General features: G+C 42.8%; 1 protein-coding gene across 1 annotated transcript in view; it reads right to left on the bottom strand.

The window, feature by feature from the left end:
• The window catches only part of BMP7 (bone morphogenetic protein 7), a 48,377-nt gene extending 33,902 nt beyond the window's left edge, over positions 1 to 14,475 (bottom strand). The window contains exon 1 of the mRNA XM_009465502.2: positions 13,959 to 14,475. Within this exon, the coding sequence (XP_009463777.2) occupies positions 13,959 to 14,475 (517 nt within the window). The remainder of the gene's footprint in view (positions 1 to 13,958) is intronic.
• Positions 14,476 to 26,579: the final 12,104 nt, after the last annotated feature.

Genomic DNA, 26,579 nt, shown 5'->3' with positions numbered 1-26,579 from the left:
AAGAGGCAGCATGAGAGACTACTACAGGGAAACTTAAAATGGGTTATTTGGGATGAAATGCAAATTTTGGAATAAAAAGATCTAGGTCATTCTTGAAAGATTCCAAGCGTGGAACAGTTCTTCAGCTTGGACCAAACTTCGGAGTGGGGGAAGGCAAGCAAGTTTCCCTGAAATTGTAGCCAGCTCTAACCTAACCTCAGGTAAAGGGAGACAGGCCACTAGTGACTGGTAGCCTGGAAGGGTGCTCATCCTGGGAGGGTGAGAGCAGCAGCACTGCAAGCTCCCCTGCTCCTCCGAGGGTGTCTGCTCATAGCCCATGGCTGTATGAGGGAAGGGAGCTGGGAGCCTGCAGCACCGGCACCTTGGTCTGCAAGAAGGCCTGGGCAGAGGACATGCAAAGAAAAAACAAATCGTGATCTAGTAACTCTTTGATGCAATTGGATCATGCAGAGATGCGACAGCATCGAATTATGCTCTTGCATTCCAGTAACTACACTGGGGCAAACTAAGAAGGCTTCAAATGTATTCGATAAATTAGATACTGTTCATAATAAACAGCCTGAGTCAGTAATCTTGGGAAGGTCACTGCCCAAGCGTCTCTGATGTGTTTATACAAAACAGACTGAAATGGCTGAACGTACCACTAATGCCCTGGAGAGCGTGTTCATCCGCGTTCGCAATGCTGGGCTCCTCTGCCTTGCACTGGGCCACTGAGAGAGGATATTGCCTACTAACTTAGTTTCAATTTTTTCCAAATCTTGCTTCCAGAGCATGAAGAACTTTATAAAAGTTGTGCTCATAAACCGATGCTCTTCAAGCTTATATGCTGCTAATTATCTTCCACTACACGATTTTTTTCAAGTTGCCTTCTGTTCCTTATTACTATTGGTGTATTATTATACAGCATAAAGTTACTTAATACAGCAAAAGATTCAACAGCATTTGTAAAACTGATACAGAAAGAAGGACTGGATTCTGGACTGGTACAGCTGGTTTAAGGTATTTTAGAAGTAAATGAAATCAAATGAGAATTTATAATCCTTCCTGAGGTCTGGATTCCATCAGACTAAACTCATTAGGCATTAAGGTGCAGGTGCAGCTAAATAAAGGATTGTTCTGCTTTCCTTAATACCATAGATTCACATCTTGAGTTCAAAATAAAAGTCTTTTAAAAGCACATGTATATATTGTGCATCTACTGGCAACACTTGAAAGAGAAAGTTTAGCTGATGGAATCTTCAAATGCCTCATTTTTGTCAAAGGAATGTGCCCATTTCTGCACCAGCCGTGCTAAGGGACACGAGTGGAGAGTGACTGCACACTGGCCTCTTAAGGCTTATTCATTTCATTTGCATTAGACTTCCTTTCATCTACTGAACAGCTGCCCAAATAAATAACCTAAATCTAATTAAGCCTTCTTTAATATTGTATTGCCACAACAATACTAGCATCCCCCCCAGTATTCCGGAGTGTGGGTCTATACCCGCACAGGCTCTCTGGGAGGAACACGGCGGGAGTCGCGGGCACGGAGAATCGAGCCTTTTTTGTGGTTTACTGTGATAAAAGGAAATAATTCAAAAACCAGTTTTCCAGGTTTGAAACCATATGACTTGCTGGATTTCTTAGCTGAAGTCCCAGATTCTGGTTTTGTTGAGAAAGTAGGTTGTGGGATATTACAAAATAACCAGTCAATATCAGACATGCAGCCATCAGATAAGAATCTCAGCCTTTGATTGTAATCAGCAAAGTTTCAACTTGGAATGTATACACTCCGAGCTGTGCCACAGGACCGCAATCGGCTGGATCGTTTGAGCTTGTCTATGCAATAACAAACATCTGCACCTTTCTTGGTCAGGCAAGCGCTGGGAGATTAGGGGGCAACAAACTATTCAGGGGCAAGGTCCATCTGCCCCGGAGGGGAGATCCCCGCCAGAGCAGAGCTCTTGTCTCGCATCCACACTGCTGTATCTACTGCGTGTTTTTCAGGTGTTCTGTATGTGGGAGGTCCAGTGATATTAACACAGTTTATAAGCCAGGATTATTAGATAGCAATACGGTGTTTGGAGGGATGGGGGGAAACGTTTTGAAAAATAATGATGAGAGGCCTCAATTACTGCTTAAAAAGATACTCCGGAGTGCCGTTCCTCATGAAAGCGGGACTTTGTGACCTATTTCACATTTTTCTTTGGGATCATCATGTTTCCTCTGTGCTGCCAAGATAGCTGAGATCAGGTGGGGCACAGAGCGCAGCCTCCTGGGTCGGAGACACGGGAACTGGAGAGGAGGTCCCTGCCCAGCAGTGATCCTCGCTGCCAGCCGCCGCACATCCACTCGCTGCCTTTTTGCCTCGTAGCTTATGCATATGATCTTTTTGCTTTCTAGGAATGTTTGCTGTGCAGCACATTTGTTTTCATGGAGAAACAGGCAGAGGACTGTTTATTCTTTTAATAATGTGGTATATGGGCCTGAGAACTATCAATATTAAAGATCTGTAAATTGATGACATCCACATATATTTCTGTTGGTAGATGTAAAATGCTAGTGTCTTAGAGGGATGGCAAGTTTAAACTATTATTTCAGAAATGTTCTCAGGAAGACACATATATATATATGTATGTATGTATGTATCCAGTGCATGCATGTGTGTGCGTGTGTCCCCTTTACACTTTAAATGTTGGTGGCCAACACCCCAGGCATAACAGCATCTGGAGGTTAGGAGAAGATTTATTTTCAGTTGAATTCCCACCCACGATCCCTATTATACCAGAGGAGGGGTTTTTTTGGTACAAGATAAGCCCATCGGTGACATCAGCAGCACCTAGCCCTGCATACCACACTGCGGATCGCAGAGCTGGATTCCTGACACTGAGCCTCTCACTAGGGTTGGGCCATCCAGGCCTCCTGAGTCAGCCCCTAACAACAGCATTTGCTGTTTTGTTTTGGGTTTTTTGTGTCTTCAGACACAATTTTGCAATTGCAGTTCTGGGGTAAAAGATCAGCTGTTGTAATACACCCCCGTGTCCTCACATCGGTTTGGTATGAATGAAGGGAACACAGTTCACATCCTGTTGCGTGCAGCTATTGAAAATAGCACAGAAATGAGAGTATGGCATTTATGAAAGCGTCCCTCAAGGAGCAGGAACACAGATCATCCTTCTCCAGCTCACTCACTCACCTACCACTCGCTGCTCTCGGTTGCTGGACTACAGCTGCCAATATGGGGAGGAGAGACTTTCAGCCTATTAGACACACTGGCTTAGGTTTTTCCCCTACTCCATAATATTCTCAGTGAAACAGCTCTTGCAGTTGTGGACTAATGAGCAAAATGACAGTTACTCTTTTCTAAAAAAATATTTGGGGTTTGCTTGAACGTGTTTCTGCGTCATTCTGGATTCTTTCATGTACTTCTGTATTCCCTGTGTCAGGTTTTAATGTAGCGTAACGGTCAGAGATTTCTGTGGATATGGAGTCTAATACTCTTGTAATTTGATTATAATGCATGCCACTGAGTTGCAAGGACTGTTGTATTCAGAGGTCAAAGTTGTGTTCACACCAATGAGAGAAGTTTTACACCACTTGTCTGATTAGCTGCTCCTTTTCACCTGTCTCAGGAGACAAATGATTCATCACATAGTGCTGAAATATCTTCATCTTCTGATCTGGGCCAAGATTTAAGAGTGGTTACTCAAAAGCTTCTTTTTGAGTTGAAGAGAAAGATCTGTGCTGAATGATTCTTTTTCAGCTCTGCTCTTCTGCAGTTTATTACAAGTATATTTGTGTAATTAGGGGGCCCAGTAGTAATGTTGTTAAAATACAAGTGGGCACATTTATTGTTTCCTCCAAAAGGAAACAACCAATCTCCAGCAGTTCTGGTTTTTCCCTGTCTCAACTGACCATTTACTGCTTTATGTAGCTAGCAGATTGTGAGGCTAAAGTTACTTCTTTTTTTTTTTTTCTATTTCTTTTTGTTAAAAAGAAAAAAAAAAACCACCCTCCTTTCTCTTAACAAATGCTGGATTTTTTAAGGATATGGTCAGAAAGGGGAACTCAAACTCAGCATGATGTTTATAGTGCCACACAAGCTTCAGGAAAAGTGATGTGCAGTACTCTTTATTAACATCCAAAAAGTCCCTGTGGGATTATAATTACTGCACAGTAATAAACAAATAAAAGTAGCAAGATTAAAATGTTCTGCATATCTTGAGTGATAGAAGCACTAAGTTTTAAGCCGGAGAACCAGGGGAGGAGCAGCTTGCTAGCGTCGAGCACGCGGGTAGAACAGGTACGATTAGGAATTGATTCCTGTTGGTGGCGAATGATGATCATTCGTGGCATTATAGATACTTGGCTGATGTAAAAAAATTGTTGTTAAAATACTGATACAAAAGTATTTGAACGCTACTAAATTGTAAGCACGGGAATTCAGAATTTCTAAATTACAGTAATTTTTAATCTTCCATTTAAATGATAAACTTGCTTTCCCTTGGGGTGCCGAAGGACTCATTAAAGTCAATGGGCGTTTCAGGTCCACAAGCAGTGAAATACTGCCAGCCCTGTTCCTAATCCTTACTCAGTAAGAAACTTGTCTCTCCATCGGAATTACAACTCCCAACTGCTGATGCTGTATTATTTTATGAGCATTTTTTAGTAGTTCTCCCAGGGTTCTTCTGGTCTCTTTTAAAAAGTTTTACTGCCACTGTGCTGTGGGAAGAACAATTGGTAAAATCAGAGGACCGATGCAGCCCCACCAGTGCCAATGAAACGAGGTGGCTGAAGGCAGGATTTGGCCCAGTGGCTCTAGTAACAGAGCCAAAGCTCGACCTGATTTACAGCCCCCAAAACTTGGTACAGACACTGTGCCAGCTCCTCGGATGGTGTCAATTGTGGTGACTTCACCGCGGGGGTGGCCTCGTGCCAGGCTGCTCCAGCTGAGGATATTGCTGGTGACATCAGTGGGTTTGCGTGGAGGTGTAATTCAGACCAGCATCGCGCGTTGGGAGGTTGCAGCCTAATGAGAGGAAACTTTTTGCTCATTTGAAAGGCAGTTGTGCACAACAGGCAAAACTGTAAAAAATGATGCGCCGCGAGATTATCGGCCTGAGCAGCGCGACAGCGTGCCCTCATCATAAAGAGCCAAAGAAGGCACTTGCTCGTTTTAATTCTTATTTAGAGGGAAGCAGTGCCTTCCCTCTCCCCCTCCCTTTTTGTTTTTTAAAAGGAAGGTAGCATTTAAGAGCTTGCCATGAAGATCTAAGTTAAAGGATTTTCTCTACTACAAAGCCTGCATAGTTTCCCAGGCCAGGTGGACCCGATAGCACTGACTGCATGCTGAAAAATCTCATCCCCACCCTTCAGGCACTTTAATTGTAAGCCTTTCCAGATACACTGGATAAACACTGTCAAAATGAACCTGAAAGGGCTGCTGTTGTTGGTTTAGCCCTTAAATAATTATGAGTTTGTCTGTCTAATTACAACATAATCTTGTTTAAACTCGGATGGCTATTTGCAGCATCTTTTAAACGAGGCGGAATCAGAAACAGTGAAAAACTGAAAATTTACAGTTCTTCTACTTTAAGGCAAGGAAAAAAGAATTTTTACTCCTGTAAAATTTAATTCAACCTGACAACAAAAGAGTCTAACTCAGACGCTACTGCGGTAAGAAAAAGATGATGAAGAATAGCGTGGGACCTCCGAGATGCAACAGAAACTGAATACTTTACGGGTAACATTTTTCAGACCGTTTAGAAATAGTTTAAGGTAATTTACGGGAAGACTTGAATGACAAAGCACATTACTTGAAGTGCCTTTCCCTCACTAGGCACTTTCTAAATTCTTTCTCTTTCATTTCTTTACTCTCAGGAGACTTTTAAATCCAGTGAACCAAAACAACACTTTGTTTGTTGGTATAGCGCAGGGCTGGCACAGATGGCAGACACTGCACCTGTTCCAATAAAATGGGAAAATTCAGAGATAAACCATAGCGCTCATTAAGATGAATCTACTGAAACGTGAACAATTTGTATTTTGAATATCCTCCAGGAATAAAAGGAGAAATACATAAACAGATCTTGTTTTCACCATCATCAGTTTAAAACAAATTTGTTTAAAGGGAACTTCACATTTGTTTCATGTACAAAGACAGTACATACCACTGAAGAAGAAACTATGATTATCCTTGACTTTCTTTAAGAAAGCAAATGATTTTATCTAGCTACTCCTATTCTTTTAAAGAAAAATTATCTGTTGGCAGTTTAATCAAAATCAGTTAATTCCCCTATTCCTTAGTTGTGGCAGCTTGTTTTACTTTTACATTTTCTCATGCTGAGTAATATCACATTCTTACAATCTAGTCCATAATGATGAGAATAACAACATCAACAAAAGTCCTTCTGCTCATCTATTAATAACTAACTAGAATTATTAGGTGGGGGGAACCGTTTGGATAGTTAGCCACAAAATTCACTGCAAAGTAGCTTTTTCCTAGGCACAAGGAATATGCTACATAATATCGGATAGATTATTAAAAAATCTTAAATGAGAAGAAACATTAAGTAACAGCTACTCAAAGGATAAATTTCTTCAAACGTTTGCCTTGATCATCAGTGGTTGTGCTGTTCAACATCCCATATATCTCTCTCTCTTTCTCTCACACATACACACACAAGCATTAAATACAAAATGTCATGAAAATTCCTAAGTATCATTTAATGTTGGCAGCGCTGCACTGTAAAGCCATTTATATAAAACTGTGGTTGGCAGCTCTCACTCTTCCATGGGAACAAATTAACATTGGCATTCCAAACACAGGAAAGTAAGGAAATTAGAAACACAGTTTATATTTGGCCAGTGCTTTGAAATACTGTACCATGCTACTGATGTCAATTAATGAAAAGCAGGATTTTGCGGAGAGGGTCTGGTTTTGAAGCACATTAACACACGTTAAACATGTTTGCACAGGAACTGGATTGTAAGCATCTTGGTTCCAAAACAATAAAGCAATTACACTAAAACTTGTAGTCTCAAAGTTGCCATTAATTCAATCCACTCAATCTGGATCACTGAAGGATTTTCACCGACCTGAAGATGTAGATTACACAAATGTTTAAAAGAACGTGCAAGGCGCGGTATTGCGGGGCTTGCACATAGGAGCTCGCAGCCAAGATGGCTCTTACGTTACCTGCTGGAAATCAGGTAAATTTATGCATAAATAACAGAACTGTAGAACGTATACCCAAATAAAGGAGGTCTCAGCAAACTTTGCAGTTTTCATTAACAAAATAAGGATTTCCAAAAGAGATATTTGAATTAGAATCGGTTCAAACTTTGCTACCTGCAACCTTTTTTGTAGTAAAGATGTTTACTGACAAAATCTTAAACACTTCTGGTTTTCACATGTACACCAAAAAAACTAGATGGCAGTTTATCTCCTGGCACAACTCCACTGACTTCAGTGGAATTACTCCAGCACGGAATTTGGCCCTGCAGCCTTTACAACACACTGTTTATTTGTACTGTGATTCAGATATTTTGATACCAGGAATCTTTCATCACTGAAGTTTCTCCATATGAAATATGTCTTGTATTAAGAAATATCAGTTTCACATTTTTGTCAAACATTATTTGTTAAATTCTGTTTGTTGCAAAGATGGGAATTCAGCTGTAGCTCAACGACATGGATTGCGCTAATAATGACAAGCAGTGACTAATAGGAGCTAGTTCATGTTTTGATTATTTGCAGCGAAGGAAGCCTCCCTCAAAAACAATTTCAAGATTAGGAGAGAAAACTGTTTGAAGCTCTAGCAGAAACTACTGCATGCTCATTATTTCAACACAGGGGCACTTCTTTGGCCCAATTCTGTTCTCAATTGTGCTAGTGTAAATCAAGACGGAATTTATGGGAATTACTTTGGACGTACAGTTGTATAAATGAGACCATAGGGCCAGCTTCAGTAGAAGTTTGACAATTTACACCAATGAAGACCTCGCCAAGAATTTTCTCCTGGGTTTCCATTTTCCAAACATACGCGTGTGCAGAACTTTATCCATGTGATTAGTCCTCGTGAGCACTCCATTTACTTCAAACAGTTGTAGAATGAAAATCTTCATCCTGAAACTAATTTAAACAGCTCACTCATTTCTTCAGAAGTTCCCTCCCTTTAGAGAAGAAATATATATATAATAGCGTATTTTATTTTTATATATATATATATTTAAATATATATATATAGTTAATTCAAATGAGTATTTTGATGCAGGCCCCAGAGAATAGGACTGTACCACTGGAAAGGGCTTAAACTATCGTGGTCTCTTAATGCTGTGTATCAACAGGTAGTCTCTTTATCTGGCACGCTGTCAAAATTTGCTTACTTGTGTTCTTGCTCAGATGACTTCACCCATCATTGCAACTTCTCACTGGTATTCATCCAGTTAGAACAATTTAGAGGCATAAACCTAAATGTGTTATCATTTTAACCACAAATTAACAGTTTCCATATAAATATTAGCATTTCCTCACTTGGTTCAAGGATACAAGCCATAATGGCACTAACAGTATATTTGATTTAAACTAATTAAAAACAGAGGCTCTTGCAATTTAATATATTGATTTTACCAGTGGGACTTAAATCTTTTATAATAAGTGTACACAGCTGCACCACTCACCCACCGCCACTTTTAAACCTAATCCCTGCATTCCTCCTGACAATAACATGACAGGATCCACACATCCCAGTATTAGCTTTAACCCCGGTGACACTGCCAGAATGTATTAAACTAAAACATCGCAGTGTCCTATTTAAAAGGAGCCTGTCAACAGCTCTGGCTAGGCTTTAATAGTTATAATCTTTTTTTTAATTAATGTTTCCAACCACTTGTGTAACCTTCTCTCACACATCCCTCCCCCCCTACCCAAAAATGTGTTTCAAGCTTATTTACAGACGAAAACGTAACGCCTGGTTTCATGCTGCCTGCCCAGAGGCCGTTCAACCTCCTTTGCAAAAGGAGCGACGGGGGATGCACGCACACAAGGAAAACCGACCGCAAGCAGAGCTCGGGTGGGAGCAGGTCCTGTACGCTTCACTTGTGCCCAACTCCTGTTACAAGCATCACAAGATCTGGCCATCAAGGCTTGTCTCCGTCAAAGCACTTTACAAGCCGTTGTGTTTTGGCTTTTAAACTACAGTTCCCGGAGGGGGCTTCCCTCCCCAGGACAGCCTGTGTGGGAACGGAGGAAAGCCCCTGCTTCTGGGATAAATCCGCCGCAGAAGCGGGCGAGCGGATGGGGACGATTTCCATGTCCTTTTTTCTTGCATGAGGACATCTGTCCTCAGCTGCTCCATTCTCTGCTACCACCGCACCCACATGGCGGAGGTAAATAGTTCCTGTTCTGTTCTGCCATTTTGCACCTGAAAATTAGACAAAGAATTCATTTCTCTCTAGAATAGGTCTGTACATTCAAAGCATACCCGCCGGTTACTTGCTGCACGGTCAGCGTACTTCACACCTTTAGTTTGCTGCAAGCTTTCTACCGTAGCAAATCTTATACCACCAAGTGCTGCGTATATCCATGCGGTCCAAAACGATTACAGGATGTACCTGTTCGAGCTTGAGAGCTTGTAACAGCGCTAGGTGGAGGAGAAAAAAAAAAAAAAAGCCGAGGGCTTGGCCTAATGTATGGACAAACCATGTGATCATGACCAGGCATCCAGGGCTAACATTTAATCTGCTTTGTTTCAAGTGGGAAATATGTGAAGATCAAATAAGTTCAAATCCAGGTCAAATATCCTTGAAAATCTTTGATTTATATAAGCAGGAAAATGAGGTTTAAAAGAAGTGATTATGAAAGGGTTACTAAAAACACAGCTGTACGCGTACTCTTATATCTGAGGCTCTCCAAAGAAAAACTGTGTGACATCTATATTAACCTTTGGCTGTACACCAATGAAGGCCTGTAGTGAGCTGGAATGCAAGGCAGCCCCTTCCAAATTTTAACACAAGCCAGGTTACAGCTGCAAATGCCTGCAGCCCGTGCTCACTTTATAAAGTATTCCCCGAAGGAAATTTTTTAACTGTTATAGAATCTTTTTCTAATACCCTACAGTGTTAAAGCCTGTTATTAAAGGGCAAAGAGATGGTTCTCTATGCCAAACACTTGTCAACAAAAAGGATAGCCAGATGGTATGAAATAAAAGGGAACTTGGGGGCTCTTCAGCTTCTTGATTTACATTAACAAAAGCCACTTTCATGTGCTCCTTCCAAGAATGACTAATTCCCCCCCCCCCCCCCATTTTTTTTGCCAGGATTATACAATGTTGTTCATTTTATAATCAACCATGAGACAAATTAGCAAATTACATATCATGTGTGCCGACTCTTTTAAAAAATTTTCTAAGCAAGTCTGTTTACCAAGGCAAGATTACCCACACAAGGACAACTCAATTATTTTTAGAAGAGAGGGTCTAAGTAATCTAGAGGATGTTTACTCCTTAGTTGCTGTTTATAAACTTGAAATTAAACTTGTGCAAAAAATGGTTTGTGTTTTTTCAGTTCCTAAAATGGATCAGTTTCTAAACTGTACTTGGACAGGATCTGAAATGAAATTCCAAATACTGAAATTATAGTAATAGATTTTATAACATTAGCCAGTAATTAACTGGCTAACTTAGACCACTGTGGCTAAATTCTCTTTTAATTTACCTGTAACTTCATTCTTGACACAAATCCATTCCGCATTCGTCTTAGCACAGGTGTAAGCTAAGACAAAATGTAGCCTGTGAATTAACTGGTTATAAATCTAAATCTAATTAATTGTCAAGATTTTACAGTAACATTACATGCTTAGTACAAAGCTCCCTGCAACATAACCCTGAAATGGAGCACCTGTATTCTGGGTCCTCCCTACCAATACCCAGTACAAATTCTCTGGAATAAATATACACAGTATCTCCATAGAAATCAATGGGGGGGGTTGTGCGGTTGGGTTTTTTTTTTACTATTTAGCCTGGTAATTCTTGCAATGTAAATGTTTTTGGGTTTTTTTTTCCCCTCTAAAGTTGTACGACTAGACAGATGAAGAATAAGAATACAGCAAAAAAGTGCATTTGTAGATCAGCATTTGGAAGTCTGGAAGAGCATGTTTTATTTATTGAAATTTAAAAGTATCATTTCTTTACTCACTTTTACTTCCTCCATTCTAAGATGCGACTTTATTATGCTGTGACGCTTCCTCATTGTGATGGCTCTAGCATAGTAATAAAAGCCTACCTGTGAAATGCAATGCTCGCAGAGTCTCTTACAAAACTAGGACACAGTTTACTACAGTCTGCATTTAGCAATTCAGCTCTGCTTTAAAAGGGATCATTGTCGAAAGTCCCCCCAAAAATATCAGTTCTACAACAGATCTTCTAATTTTCCCTAAACGTCATAGAAAACTGTACATATCAAAGCAGGTGGTGTATTTGACTACATACGGGAGCGAGTGGCTGGTCTAATTCATTAAAACGTCCATAAACAAGCCTGTCTTTGTCCTATAAAGATGAAAGACCGATGAGTATAATGGGATGAAAGGTGTGCACAGGGATGAAGAAAGCTATTATAGATCTATGTCCTTTTTAAACTCGTCCTGGCATGCACTGTTGACAAGGGAACAAAACAGTACAGATAAACCTCCGAAATGTGCCTTGCTGGTAATAATTCCACCTGTCCTTCTTAAAAGCATTGGATTTTGCCTGCACTCTTACTACTGGCCACGTTGACAGCACTTAAATAAAATTATAATTAAGTATTTTGCATAAAGAACACTTTTGGAATTCTCAGCAGACTACAAAATGCAGCAGGTTGAAATGAATGAATGTATCTACTGCAGTCATCACATCGGGATGTCGATTATTGATTACGTACAGTTTATACAGGTAAAACCTGCTCTATAATAAGTTCTGACATAGAAACAGACCTGTCCAAAATGTAATTTTTATTTCACAGTTTACGGATTGATTCCACTCCTTTGTATTCAGAATAATCAGGGACCTGAACGTTAATTCCTTCCATGTAAAACTTCCATGGGCTGCAAAGGTGACTCTTCCTTACGTAGGAAGCACAGGATGGGAGCGCTGCAGTTTCACTGATGGAAGTTATGCAGTAAATAACGACACCCGAGGAGCAGAGCTGCTTCCCTAGAGCTAAACTCCCTTCCATTAGGTACCTACACGTTTCATAAAGGTTCCCTCCTCTCTACCAAAATGGAAGCAGAAGTGTGAATTTTGCTATCGTTATTTCAACATCCTTTATCTTCTGTTCGGGACTCTCCCTGCGCTCTGGTTGTACACGGTGTAGGATGCAAGAACCACAGAGAACAATGTTAGCAAGATCACTCTTATCTCTAAAGTCAAATATTTGACCGCCATTGGTACTTTTGGCTGCTCAAATATTTGATTTTAAATGTATCGTTGCTGATCGGCTTAAGTATCTAGCAGCGATTAGACAAACACTGCAGTTCCAAAGGGGAAGCACCAGCGCTCTCGAAGAGCACAGCCCCCAGGCCAGGTGTAATTCAGAGCTTCCCGCTGTGAAGCTTATGGTAGTCAACACGGAGGTGCAGCTATCTCCCACAGCACCCCGTGTCTCCCTATCATACAGCAATTGTGCCAGGATGGCTACCGTGTCTAATAATTATTAACGTCTGTCACCAAGCCTTTACAGCCACTGATCTTTTTCAGTTAGTTAAAGCGCTGGGATTAGAGAGGTGGTGATTTAATCTTTGTTGCCTCTGTAGTTCCAGACAGTGGAAGTGTCCAGAACAGGGACATCCATAAAGGCGTTAATGGATTTATTAGCGATGGGGGTGTCCGTAATCCCTAGCGGGGTACGTGCCAGAGGTGGGCTCCTCTTGCTTTTTGCATGTCCCTTTGTTTGGGACAAAGTTTGAGTTGATCTTGGTTTGGAAATACTACTCATACTCTGTCTTGAACTTGCAGGCACCCAATCTGTACGCGTGGTGGTTTCAGAGCTGCACATGACGAGGTCTAAAAACGGATAGAGTGAACCAGGTCTATAATTATATATTTAAAATAGAATGCTCATCCCAACAATGTTTTACTAAAATCCGGCCAAGTCAGTCCACATGGGTGTGCAATCTACAGCAAGCAAATAGAAATCAGATTGGGCCGTGGCATCCAATTAGAGAGGCCTAGCGAGCGGCATACAAAGCATGCCAACTTTTGTATCATTTGCATAAACCCATCCACATGTGCTCGTGAAAAGAGGCGAGTTAGCTGCATAAACGGGGGTCAACAGAAAAAGCTGCAGGAGTAAAGACGGATTTACTGTGGAATCCCTCTCAAGCCATTAGGAAAACATGTGCGAGCAGCTCGGCCCCTTCGGCCGAGGGAGCGCGGCGCTGGGATGCCGCAGGGAACTATCCGTCTAAGCAGCCCTGGTGGCTCTGCATCCCATGCGAGCGCCAGCCCGGCGCTGGGAGCCGTGCGGGACCCGTGGTCCTGCCTGGGTTTCGTGTCTTCCTTGGCGGTGCGGGATGCGGAACAGATCTGCTAATCGTCCTGTTCAACTCCTACCTGCAAATCCAATTTCTGAGGTGCGGCAAGTGACTATCAAAGGCAGAAGACGACAAAGAGCTTAAGTGTGTCGGCGTGCGGGACGGAGCATGGCGAGAGCTTGCGGCTGTCCAAATGCTGTGATGGGAAGCCAGAGCCCTCTCCATGTTGCTGCCATTTAATTACCGCCTCGCAAAGCGGCCACTTTTCCCAGGGCCGCTACCTGCCCCTCCTCACCCAAGTGGGCCGCCACCCATCTGATCCGCTGCAGAAACAGCTCCCCACCTGCGCCACCGGCCCCTGCCCTCCCGTTGGTGGCCAGGGCCCTGCTCCGGCCTCCCCCCCCCGGCACGGTCCCCGCTCAGTCCTCCCGGATCCGGCCCCGGGGCCTCGCCGAGGGCAGGCACTCACCCAAGTTGACGAAGCTCATGACCATGTCAGCCTCGGTGAGGAAGTTGCTGTCCTGCAGGCTGGCCAGGGGCGGCCCCTGGGTGCTGAAGATGGGCTTGTAGGGGTAGGAGAAGCCCTCGCCCTCCTCAGCGGCGGCCCCCGCCGCCCCCTCCTCCACGGACATGGCATTGTAGAGGTCCAGCATGAACATGGGGGCCGAGTTGTGCTTGCCGTGGAGGTGGGGCCGCGGGCGGTGCGGCAGGCCGAGGATGGAGAGGATCTCCCGCTGCATCTCGCGGCGCTCGGGGCCGCGCAGCCGCCGGTGGATGAAGCTGGAGTGCACCTCGTTGTCCACCGTGAAGTCGGCGAGGACGCAGCGCAGCCAGAGGGCGGGGGCGGCGGCGCCCAGCACCAGGAGCCAGGAGGCGGGCTGCCCGCGCCCCGCCGCCGGCATCGCGGCGCGGCGGCGGCGGCGGCTGCGGAGGGGCGGCGCGGGGGGCGCGGGGCTGCCCCGCCGCGGGAGGCGCCCCACCAGCATGCGCGGCGCGGCGCGGAGCGGCGCGGAGGGACGGCGCGGCCCCGCGCTCACTGCGGCGGCCGGCGGCCCCCGCGGAGGCGCCGCAGCCCGCTCATGGCCCGCCGGCGGCGGCGGGGGCTGCTAGCGGCCCCCGGCCCATGGACGGAGCGGCGGCGGCGGCGGCGGCCCGAGGCGCTTCCCCCGGCGGCGGCGGCGGCGGCGGCGGCGGCGGCAGCGGGAGCGGCGCGCTCTGCCCGCGTCCCGCACGCCGCGGCGGAGCCGTGTGTGCAGTGGTGCTCGGCGGCGAGGCAGCGGGAGGTTGTCTCTGGTGGGAGGAGCAGGCTGGAAAACCCAAGCGCTCTCGCTCGCCCGCTCCAAACCACTTGGGAGAGAAAATCCGTGTAACTGCCGAGAGGAGGAACATCTGATCAGGTTGCTTTTCAGGATGTTTGTGGAGGCTGCTGGCTCGGGGCGGCGGGTGAGCCGGTCCCAAGTGCTTCAATTAGCGTGAACGTAATTAAGGAGAAGACACCCCAGGAGGGAGGGCGGTTTATGCCTAAGGAAGGGGCCCAAACTCCCAGAGAGTTTATAGATGCAAGTATATCGTCTGTCTGCACAACACGCGTACGCAGCCGTGCTTTTTTCTTCCCTTCCACACGTTGTTTTTTTTAAAGAAGTACAGATGGGGAGAGACTGTCCAGGACAAAACCAACAGCACTAAATTATTTATAATGCAATGATTATATATTCACACACGTAGGCATGTAAGTCTGTGCATAGAGCCCCAAGTCACTTTCTCCAGCTGGCAGCGGGGACAGTTAATGGAGAAGCGTTAGAAATCTGAGGGGGGAGTTATCATGTAAGAGTCGTAAAACCAGCAGCGTTTGCTTGGATTGGAACCATCAACCTGCGCGCACGGGCGGTTTATGCCATTACATTATCCTGCTCCCTCGCCTTCCCCTTTCCTTCTGCTCTCTGGCGCTCGCCTTTGTGCGATGCTGTCTTGAGATGGACTGCCAGCTTTTTAAAGCAGTGCCTTTTTTGTTTTTTAACTCAGTGGGTGTAACGTCTGCAGTAATGGAGCCCCAGTCCTGATTAGTCCAGGTAGATGTCTACTGCAACAGTAAATAATAATAATAATAATAATAATAATAATAATAATAATAATAATAATAATAATAATAATAATAATAATCTCAGATAACAAATGTAGGCTACTGCTTCCCAAATCTCACTTGGAAAGCAAGGAGAAGGCAGGATGGAAGGGTTTATCTGGGTCACTGAATCCAGCCCAATGTAATTTCAGGAGCCGCATATATGTACACTAAGTTTATGCTGACTTTAAGATTCATTCGTTAGGCAAAGGAGGAAGAAGAGGGGCAGGGGATAAAGGAGGTCAGTGTTGGTTTTTTGATAGATTGTTCATCTGATGTTTTCAGACGAGCAATATCCAGTCATATCCAGCACCAGATCCTGCATCTGTTCTGGAAACTAATATTCAGCACTTCTTTTAGCTTTTTATGTTTAAAATCCTTGTGTAAACGGCAGGTAACTAGTCAAAAAAGCTGCATGGGAAACACATTGAGTGATTTAGTGTGTTTGTATGCATACATGTGCACCTCTTAATAACAGGGAAACTGAGGCATGACAGCGAAATGACTCACGGAGCTATTGAAATAGTGGTAGAACCAGCATTAAACTCCTAGCTCAGTCCTAACACATGTTTAGGAATGGTGGGGGCAGAGAGGTTGTGAAGCCACATCCACCTTAGGTAACAGGAGAGCACTTGCTAAACTCACTGGTGCTAATGGGGGTGCTCAAACGGCACCGCTGTAGCTGCCTTCCCATTGCTCCCCACTAATGAAAACACCCATACCCAAGCAGTTGCCTTTTGGATGCCCAGTTAGGATCAAACTCTGCAGCATCTTTTGCACTTCCTGAGGAGCAGCAGTAACCTGCTTTTAACCAGACAGGTATTTGCCTAGATTTCTCTCTTGCCGAGGGTGTGGTTTCTAGATCAGTTTAAGCTGATCTAAAGCCAGGCTCCTCCTGAGAAAGATGGTTTTTTTCTCATCCCAGCCCAGCCTGGACCTTCAGCTGTGCAACCCCACCCCTCTCCAAGGCCTGTACTAACACTTACATCCACACACAGGTCAGGAAGCTGGTTCCGTTTTGAAAAGTGATCTTTTTTTTAACCATTTATGTATTTGTTTTTGCTGAATTAATTTTCTGCTGGATCAGCTCCTTGTTCTGACTGACTATATATTGTGCTGGAACTAGGGAGGCCACAGGAATGTACAGCTGGGAGCAAGGAGAGGGTGTCTGGGCTGGGCTCCCTTAGGTTGGCTTAAACTGGCGGTGGAAGGGCAGACAGATGATTCAGTGTCCCTCTGCTCTCCCTCTCAGCTGCCGATAATTTGATTTTGCCTTCTTTTTTGTTCCTTGTAGTTTGTTTTTCCCAAGTTTGGGGTGTTGGCCTTTCATCAAGCAGCAGCAGGGCAAGGCTTGCCTTTGTCATGGACAACGAGATGAAAAAATTCTGTAAGGAGGGAAGAGCGGACTGGAGAGCAGGTGTCTCTGCTGCCTGAACTACTTACACCCGAACTGCTTGTAGCTCACATTTAAAAACTGACTAAATTTCAGGTCAGTGTCCTGCTTTGGAATGACATTGCTCTTTCAGAGAAAGAAAAGAAAAAGGTACTTTGGATCCTGACTCGTTAACACCTTAGGTAACTACTGTTGAAGCTGTATGTGTAATTGAAGAAACAGCAGTGGAAGAAAAGTAAACCTTGACACCTCTTGATTTGACTGATTTCTTGGAAGAGTGATGTTTGAATCTATTTCCTTCTTCTTTTGTCTGTTTAAGTGGTGTGGGTTTGGCCAAGTTTAGATACAGCCTGATGTACTGCAGGGTATGCTCTTTAAAGAGGGGGCAATGCTGCAACTGCATCCGATGCTTTCATAGGAAGAGTTGCGAGAGCTTAATCTTTTATAGCAGTGTTTTCTATGATCCTATTGCACCAGGTATGGCATTAAATAAATGCATGATAGTTCGCAATGGGGGTGCTTCTTGCATGTATCCTTAAAACAGCATAACAAAAACACTCTAGGAGTGCGTGATGAGACAGGGAATCTGTTAAAGAACAGTTTTTTTGAATGTGTGGTCCTCGGCTCTTGACTTCAGCTTGCTTTGGGACACAACAAAGAGCACCATTTATTCTGCTGCATACAATGAAGGATGATGCAGCTCAAACTGCAATGGTTCAGTCCTCAGATCCGGGCTTGAATTTCAAATGCCTTTCAAACAGAAAAGGGACAAACTGGATTGCCTTTCTCATGGACAACTTCTTTCTCTTCCCTCCTTTCTTTCCTGCTGCATAAACCCCATCCTGCTTCTGTAGGATCAGTTCCACACAGGTTACTGAAATATTGGCACCCTCGTGTCATCGTCTTTTTCCTCCTCCTTCCTGGATCAATTAAGAAACCAGTTTTTCCTCTTACTCTTCTCTGCTTCTCTTGTCTGTCCTCCTCCTCTTGAGAAGGAAAACTAAATGCTTATGATGAAGTAATCCCTGTTTGTTGGCACTTGCTGCTTCAGATAATTTCTATAAAAACAGACTCCCAATGTTTCTGAGGTTCTGCGCAAGCCACGTTACCAATTGAGTAACTTTTTGATCTCTTTGAGCTTTGTGTGTTCGCTCTTATCTGATTTTTGTACCAACTACTGCCATTGTTTTTGTTTTGTGTGGAAGTCAGTATAGTTGGGAGCGTGTATTTAGAAGATAAAGGGTCTGATTTTAAAACAAACACGAAATGGACATTAATGTGCAGGTTTGTGCTTGATGAATTTGTGTGTGCTGCTGTTGTCATCGTCTACCCGTACGAGGCATATGCCAGTGGTGGAATTTGGCCATTTGCATTCAGTTTTACCAAATGGGCAGTAAAAAGTGTGGGCTCTGCTCGCAAACTCATTTCATGACTTTTTAAAAATCAGACACAAAGCATTTTTTCCTCTTTTCTGCTGAATCGGTTTCAAGCTCCTCGCCTTCCTACTTTGATGTCCTCTTTTTAACCACGTTTCTTTTCCATTCTGTTTTGCATCTTCTCTCATTTGTGTTGAACAAAGTGCAAGTCCTAAATTATAGCAAACTTTTTTCTTCTTCCAAATATTCCCACTAAAATAGCATGTGTTTGGGGAATTTCGAAGTGTTCCTCTGGGCCCTGTGCACGCAAAACACTTACATAACAAAAATAATAGCGTTATTATTTGTATAAGAATGCATAATTAGCTTGCATATTTAATTACGCTATATTGGATTATTCTTATCAAAAGTGTCTATTCATCTCTTCAGCGTTATTACTGAGAACATATTCACCAACATGAAAGTAATCGCATTATGGGTAAGCCATTCTGTTAGCTCTAATCCAGGAATTTGAACAGATCTGGGTTGAACTGTGCTGGGTGGGACTATACTGATTACATTATAAAAATTAAGGATTGATTCTCATCGCTGCTGACCAGAGGGCAGTCAGAAATGAAATCTGTGTTTTGGGGTATGAAAGGGCCTTGTTACTTCTAGAGATGCTAGTGATAACTAAAATAGAAAATGATCTTTGGATTTATGGAGTGGGACTATAGTGCTGAAACTAATGTTCATCAGCTGAGTGAGGTGTACAAAGTTCAGTCCTTCACAGTTCAGCACTTCAAAGGACTTCACTTTATAAAACTGGGTCTCTGCGGGGATTCTTTTATTATTATTTACTCCAGAGAACATCAGAAATGAGTTCATATCATTAAAACGTTGTATTTATCATACATCTATATACAGCTTGAATACAGGCCTATGTTATATTTTATATATGTTTGTATGTAATTGTTTGTATATTGGTGTGAGCATGTGTATGTGTGCATACACCAGTATACTTCAATAATGTCTTTAAACTTTATGTTAAGTAATATATTTCTGTAGCACAGATACATACATATGAATATTGTTTAACACAGGACTGCTTTTAGGTCCATATATTGCCAAAGCAGCCCAAATGAGACTGAATTTAATTTTGTACTATTAAATTATTCTGTGCACACTTGATTTGATTGAAGCTTTTGGCATAAACCCAGGCATTTCCTTCATTGGTAACATTGTAATCTGAACACCTGAAATCTTAGGCTTATATTTGTGAAAAACTCTGCTGAGAACGCGCTCCTGTGTCACTGTTAGGAGCGGACTGAAGCCGCGCTGCAGCACCTGGGAAACGTGCCTCGGAAAGTCTGCGTAGTTGTAACGTTTTCTTACAATAAACGGTGATCTTTGCTTCTACAGTCCATCATCGGATAGTCAGGATTCTTCCTGTTAACATATATTTATGTCTTCTAGAGCATTTTTTAGTTTTCTCCTGTTTATATTCACTAAAGGTAGAGACGTTTGGTATTTTTACACTCAGCTACGTACAAAAAGCATATAAAACCTCTTCATTGTTTTCAAAGGGGACGACAATAACTGATTCTGACCCGTAAAATGCGATGGCACAAATTTGGATGGCTTTACTCTTTCTCTCCGGGCAGGTGCAGAGTAATACCTCAAAACAACCATTATTTTGTGCCTTTATCCCAATGTGTACGTAAATGCTTGCATAACCCTTGCACAGCTGCTGCACAAACTACTCATGCCACAAGTATTAGTAATCCTAACAGGGGAGGTTGCATGGAAAATTGGGGTGTGTATGCTAAACCATATGTACCATGCCCCTGAATCATAAAACTTCTGTTGCTGGAGCAGAGAGATCTTTGGAGACTGTGGGTTTTACAGGTCTGTAGGAAGCAGGATTATATACAACAGCTGCACCCCACCGTTTCTCTCCTGTTGAGGCTTATCTTGTGCCTTTAAATAAGCAGGAAACAGAATTTGGTCCAACATTATCTTAAGATGGTCTCAGCTTCTACTTTTATTTATATTTCATTTCCATAGGAATAATTATTTTAACAGTTTATTTTGAATACATATTAGAGCTACTCAAATTGGAAGTTCTGAGCTGCCGATTTCTAGCTGCATGGGGCTGCAGAGATACAATGTGCATTTTTTGTCTCTGGTTCTGCCTCTAAAATAACTTTCTTTATATCTGCAGTGATTTATAGCAGTGTTTCTGAACTGGTCTGAAACAAGATGGAAGTTGGAGATTCATTGGATTCTCTAAAACCCTGCCCACAACAACCCCTTCCCACGTTGCGCAGAGTAGCACGGTTTGGCCCCCGTTCTCCACGGTTTGAGGAACGTTCCAGCCCCCGCGCTGACCGAGGGAGGAGGTTTGCCACATTACAAGTGGCTGCGTGAAGCAATCTCCCAGGGCTTTAGCAGCAGAAAATCATTAGTCAGAAGTTTATGCTGGAGGATTTTAAAATAATACGAAGGGACTGTTTCCTCTGCTGGTGTAAATTGGCATAGCACCATGGGAGCAGACGGAGGTATGCTTATTTACCCCACCTGAGGACCTACCCTGGGGCTCTCCCGTGACCGGCTATGGAGTGGCTGGTATTGCTGCTGCTCTTTTTGCGGAGGATACTCTAGTTGTAAGTGCAACGCTGTAAGAGTTTGTCTTTCTGAGACTGGGACTTCTAAGTTTTCAGTCGGAAAATTTTTGCTTCCTAAGTAGTGCTTAGTGTGCGCTGAGTTTGCTTTGTAAAGTGCATCTTTTCAGCATTCATCCAAAGCCTTTTCTGCAGTTGTCTGAGCCCCATAGGCAAATATATACTGCTAAACTATTAAGATAATTTTTCAGTTAAGACATCGTCAAACTGCAAGCGGGACAATAGAAACAAACCCCCTTTTGTTCTGACTAAACTGTTCCTAATGACCCCCTCTATAAACAGTGGCACCAGCGGAGGTCTCAACAAGGCTCTTCATTGAGACCCCTTTCAAAAGGACAAGCAGAGCAGAACATGGGGCAGAAACTCGCAGAGTTACTGCACTTTACTCCGCATTGGTGGTCTGACCACAAGGGAGAATCTGTTGTTTTTGTTGTTCAAGGCACCCAAAAAGACTAATTTAAAAGCATGAATTTCCACAATTAGCATCCTATAAAGAGTTCTAAATATTTGGATTGTCGGGAAAAGAGCAGAAGGAAGCAGTTTGCTTGTTTGTTTACTTAAATCAAGGGGCTATAAAATAGACTCTTATGAGTTCCATATAAAAGCTTAAATTTTTTTGGAGGAGATTAGTTGTTATCTGTTAAGCTCATATGAAAATAAAAATATAAAGTCCAAAGAGGTTAAGATTTTTACATTCCAGTAAGATCCTCGCACTTGTTTTGGGGGTAAAAATCATCTTTGCGAATAACGTGTGTTTATCGTGAGCAGTTTTCAGTTGTTTGGTTTCTAGAGAAAGTGGAGATATGGTGACAAGCTGAAACCACTAAGGACCAAACTCTTGTTCTTGCGGACGAGTGACTGTAGGATGCTCTGTACAGATACGAGTGGCAGTTGGGGGCTGTGGGGATTATGAATCCCTTCCTGATTATTTCTGTCCCTGTTTGTGTCCTGAATACATCAGAAGAATAGCACAGAAGACCTCCCCCTTAAACAAAAACCTATTTACAGAGCACCGTAATTGTATGTAATTGGGAAGCGATGATAGGTCAGGCAGCAAAAGTCCATAATTTGGATGATTTGGGAATTACACCGACTACATTTGCAAATAGAAGTGCCAGTTTCTTCTGAAAGAAGCTAGAATTTGCATTCTAGCATCTGATTTACTAGGGGTATTTCTAACTTAAAGCACGGGCTACTGCTTCACTTGGAAACAGATAGGAAGAGATCATGGAAGGAGGAGAGAAGAACATCCATTAAGGCAGGAACCACATATTCTGAGTAAAGGTGAAATCGTGGAGCAAAAAGTAACTCCTGCAAGATTCAGAACCCCTTCAAGTCTCCACAGTGCGATGGGGGTCTGAGGGCACTCTGCCATTTGCGAGAAGCGCTCAGCAGTTCGCAGCTTTGGGCTTTTGTTTTTTGATTATGGCTTACGTCCGCACTCTTCCTTCATCGGAGAGTGGGATGGAAGGTTTCAGTGTGTCTTGGAAAAAGGAAGGATTTGGGTAAGTGCAGGATGAAGGTTTAGTGCTCTGTGACAGGATACTGAGAGAAAGAGAAATGTCAAAGGAATCTTTAAGAGATTTCCAGTAGAAACAAAAGAATCTTTGTGAAAGATACAGTTAGCAAGTCTAATGGAAGGAATGGGGACGTAAAATGGATTGAGAGGATTTGCAAGTTGTTTCTAAGCCTTGAGGCAAGAACAAAAAGCTGAGCGTTTACTGTTTACTATATTTGGTATGTATGGAAGAGCAGTTTGGACATCAAGGGAGCTAATAAAATGCAGAGCCTAATTCTCGTCTCTTGACTGCAAGCTGTGTTGTTGCGCTAGGGATAAAGAAAATGCTTCTGTTAAAGGACAGCTCTGAGGAGGAGCAGCTGAGACTTGACCTGGCCTTTTGGGAAAACGACTCTTTTCACGGCAGCATAGCCGAGGTCCACAAGCACGCACCAATATTTTCCATTAATGCAATTTTATTTTTCTTATTTGTATGCCTGTAAGCATCGTACAGAGTGCTGTAGATCTAGTTTTCGGGATTAAATATGGTAACTGTGTAATGTGATAGCGTGAAGGTACGGTATTAATTTTGTCACATCTTTCCTGAAAAATCCACATTTGAGCATTGTTTTTACTGAAAATTTCTGAAAAAAGACTAACTGTATCTGACTGAAATTTGCTGCCTCAGAGACTTTCTGGTTGAGAAGTCCAGGTGGACAGGCTGAAAAAGTGCTACCTACAGAAGTTTATGGGAATTAATTTATCAGAATAAGTGAACGAATGGATTTCTAACTGTGCTTAATGCCATGTAAACCAGATTTTATTTAATGTTTTGACTAGAAACTCTCATGTTGAGGGGTTATATTAGAGATGTGATAACTATTAATCATGAAGAAAAACAGTGTCAAAGAGGATAATTTTTTTCTGGTTTTTGTATGATCACATTAGGATAAAGATGAGGAAAAAGTAACAACATGAACGTTATATTAACTTTGACTGATGTAAAATTGCTTTCTCTTGAAAGTGATGAATCTGGTTATACATGAATCTCCTGAGCCAAAGTGTTCTTTTTACTGTCTTTCAAACAATCTTGTGATTCTCTTAGATTAGTAAGGTTAGTAGTTATTTATTCCAGTGCAAATAAAAGCTTATTGCAAGCTTTCAACCTGTGCTAACAACAGTAGGACACAGGTATATTGGTATGAAGCAGTGATCTTTAAAATTTTCTGATTTGCAGACTTTGGTGGCAGCCAATTCTTTTTGTCATGTCAAAGTAATCTGTCTTATTCACCTTTTTGGATCCCTGTAAAAGCAGCTCATGGGCCCCAAATGCTTGTGAAGCACACTTTAAAAATCAGTGATATAGGACAATACAGAATGCACAAATCAAATTAATTTTCCCTATGCAAGAGCTAAATGTCTCTCACTCTTCTAAAGGCCAGCAACTTGGATCAAGTTATAAGAGAAAAAATGAATTGAAGAGTTAAGGGTGGTGCACTGAGAATTAGAGTTCTCCAGAAACAAAAAAAAAAACCCTAGTATATAAAAAAATTAACGGTTTTGACATTTGTTTTAGATTTGTCACAGAATGATTTAAAAAACAAAACATGAATAGAAAGAATGAGACATCCCAGAATAGCCAACATCCAGTGGCTAGGGTATTTACTTGGGCCATATCCAAGTAGTGCTTTATGGGATTTGGAGCAGACATTTGACATAATGTTTTCAACATTATTTTTGTCAGACTCAAATTTGGGCTCTGAAGTGGCTTGAAAAAGAGCTTGCTTGGAGTCCTGTACTTCATAGGTGAGACTTAGTCACCAGGCTGTTTCATCACTCAGTCTCTCTTTGGCCTAGGGAATTTTATTTTTATTTTTTAAACAAAGTAAAGTAGCTGTATGGAGACTAGGCAATTACTCTGTTGCACTTGGTAGGGTGCTCTCATACATTTGGGTGTTTTTATGACTTTTGGAGTGAATAAAGTAACATCCACGTTTCTACTCCATTCACATTCAGAACAGATTTTTCTCATGGAAGTATCTGAACCTGCCTAACTATATTTCCATGGAAATCAAGGTATTACATTTAAAAATTTTATTTTGGGCAAGTTGGCAGTTTCTGATGGCAAAAAGCACTTTGTCCAAAAATTCCCAACCAGCTTTTCTGAGCTGGGACCTACCTCTGTATTAGACAAGTGTGAGGCATTTACCTTCAGTATTTTTGTGGGTTTAAGAAGAGATCACAGGTGAAGTGTGGTCTGGGATTATAAAATCTGTGTGTGTAAATTTCTGGGAACTTTGTAAGGAATATGTAGAGTAAAATATAAAAAGCTGTTGATGACTCTCAGCTAATACTGAAATTAAGTTAAATTCAGTATGTGGGGAAAAAAAATCAGAATATTTATTGGGTTGAAATTTCAGCTCTTCTCCTTTGCTTTGCAAACATGGATCTTTCAATCCAGTCCTTTCATCCTTGTTCCCAGTCCCACTCTGAATCTCATCAAGCTCCACTGGATGCACATGTTCAGCTTCTCTTTCTGGTTTAGCCTGTGCTCCTGCCAGCCTCCCACTAGTCTGTGGTCCTTCCTCCCTGCTGTCTCTCTTACGCCCAGGCCTGATCCCACCACAAATGCACTCCCCTGGTGCTGTGCACCCTTGGGCATTATTGACTAAGAACTGAGACTTGCAAGTGTCCCAGTGGAATCTAAGGGCGTACGTAGAGGTGGAGAGCATGCATTTCAACAGCACATGCTCTCCGTGCCTCAGCACTCTCAATTCATTAATCAGCATAGTTAATTTTAAAGACGTTTACCATTTCTGCAACTGGTTATTGGAAAGCTGATTACTGGGTTAATGGCCCTATGTGAAAACAGTTGTCCCATTACTGTGGATGAAGTCAATCCAGTTCAGCATGCCCTGTAATGAAGCGTTGTTACAGATTATGTATGCAGTCAATGCCTTGTTTTCCTAGAAGAACAGAATGGAAATATATTTTGCATCAGATATTAAATGTGGCTTGCCCGATTCCCCAAGCAGGTAAATGATATTGAAGAATATTGGGGGTAGCTATGTTTGATGTCACGTGTGCCTCTCAGCTCCATTCGCTTGTACAGATTCGGTATCTGTAACGTTTCACTTTTAACATTCACTTCTGAACAACTGAAGCCTCCAGGAGTGAAAATGAACACCACGCAGGGACAGCAAAACTAAGTAGAGCTGTGCTAATTCACCTACTGAGAAATAAAATAGTCTAATTACCTACAGAGAAGCAGAATTTATTAGCTCTGGTGCGAGTTCCTTCTGCTCCTGGAAGCTGGTCTGGCTTGTTTTGAGCTAAGGCAGGTAGTCTGAACAGGTGCTGTACACACTTCTTGTAATTTAGGAAGCATCGGGTGATGCTCTACTTTGGATGAAATACATAAACAAGATTCTACTGACTTCTGGTCAGTGGAGATCCTGTCACGCCTCTTAGTCTGCTTCCCTAGGGAAACTACTTACACAATCTTATTATTTGTCTGACCCAGTTTCCAATGTGCTGACACATTTGTCACAGGTTACTTAGATGTTTCGAGATACGCTATGTCCTCACCAGTTTTGCAAGAATTAGCACCTAAGTAGAGGAAGGAATCCTTATTAACGTTCCCACTGAGGAAGAAGGGAGAATTCAGCAATTATTCATCGTGTTTGACAACAGCAAGCCATTCGGCTGATCTGCACGTGGCTCTGCTATTCCTTGGCGAAAGCACTGCTTTATTCAGCTGCAGAATCAAAAAAGTCAGGGGATGGCTAGGGGAAAGATGCCGAGGCGTGCGAGGGTACTCCCCAGAGAACAAGAGATACGGCGTGTTCTTGGGGAGGGCAGAGTCTGGAAGGCTGAGGGGGGCTGGAGGCATTGCAGTGGGATATGGCAGAGGACAGGAGGACAGCCGGGGTTATTCCAACAGGGAGGTGTAAGAGGCGTAACATAAATCCATAAAGAATCAAGCTTCATTAGTTCCGCTTTTCAGGGAATAATTTGTTAGGAAAATATTGAGGTCTTAAT

The sequence above is a fragment of the Nipponia nippon genome, unplaced genomic scaffold, assembly GCF_047370975.1.
Source record: "Nipponia nippon isolate SJK-2023a ecotype South Korea unplaced genomic scaffold, ASM4737097v1 scaffold_13, whole genome shotgun sequence".
NCBI lineage: Eukaryota > Metazoa > Chordata > Aves > Pelecaniformes > Threskiornithidae > Nipponia > Nipponia nippon.
The sequence above is the reverse complement of the archived record's forward strand: the minus strand, read 5'-3'. Positions and strand labels throughout refer to the sequence as shown.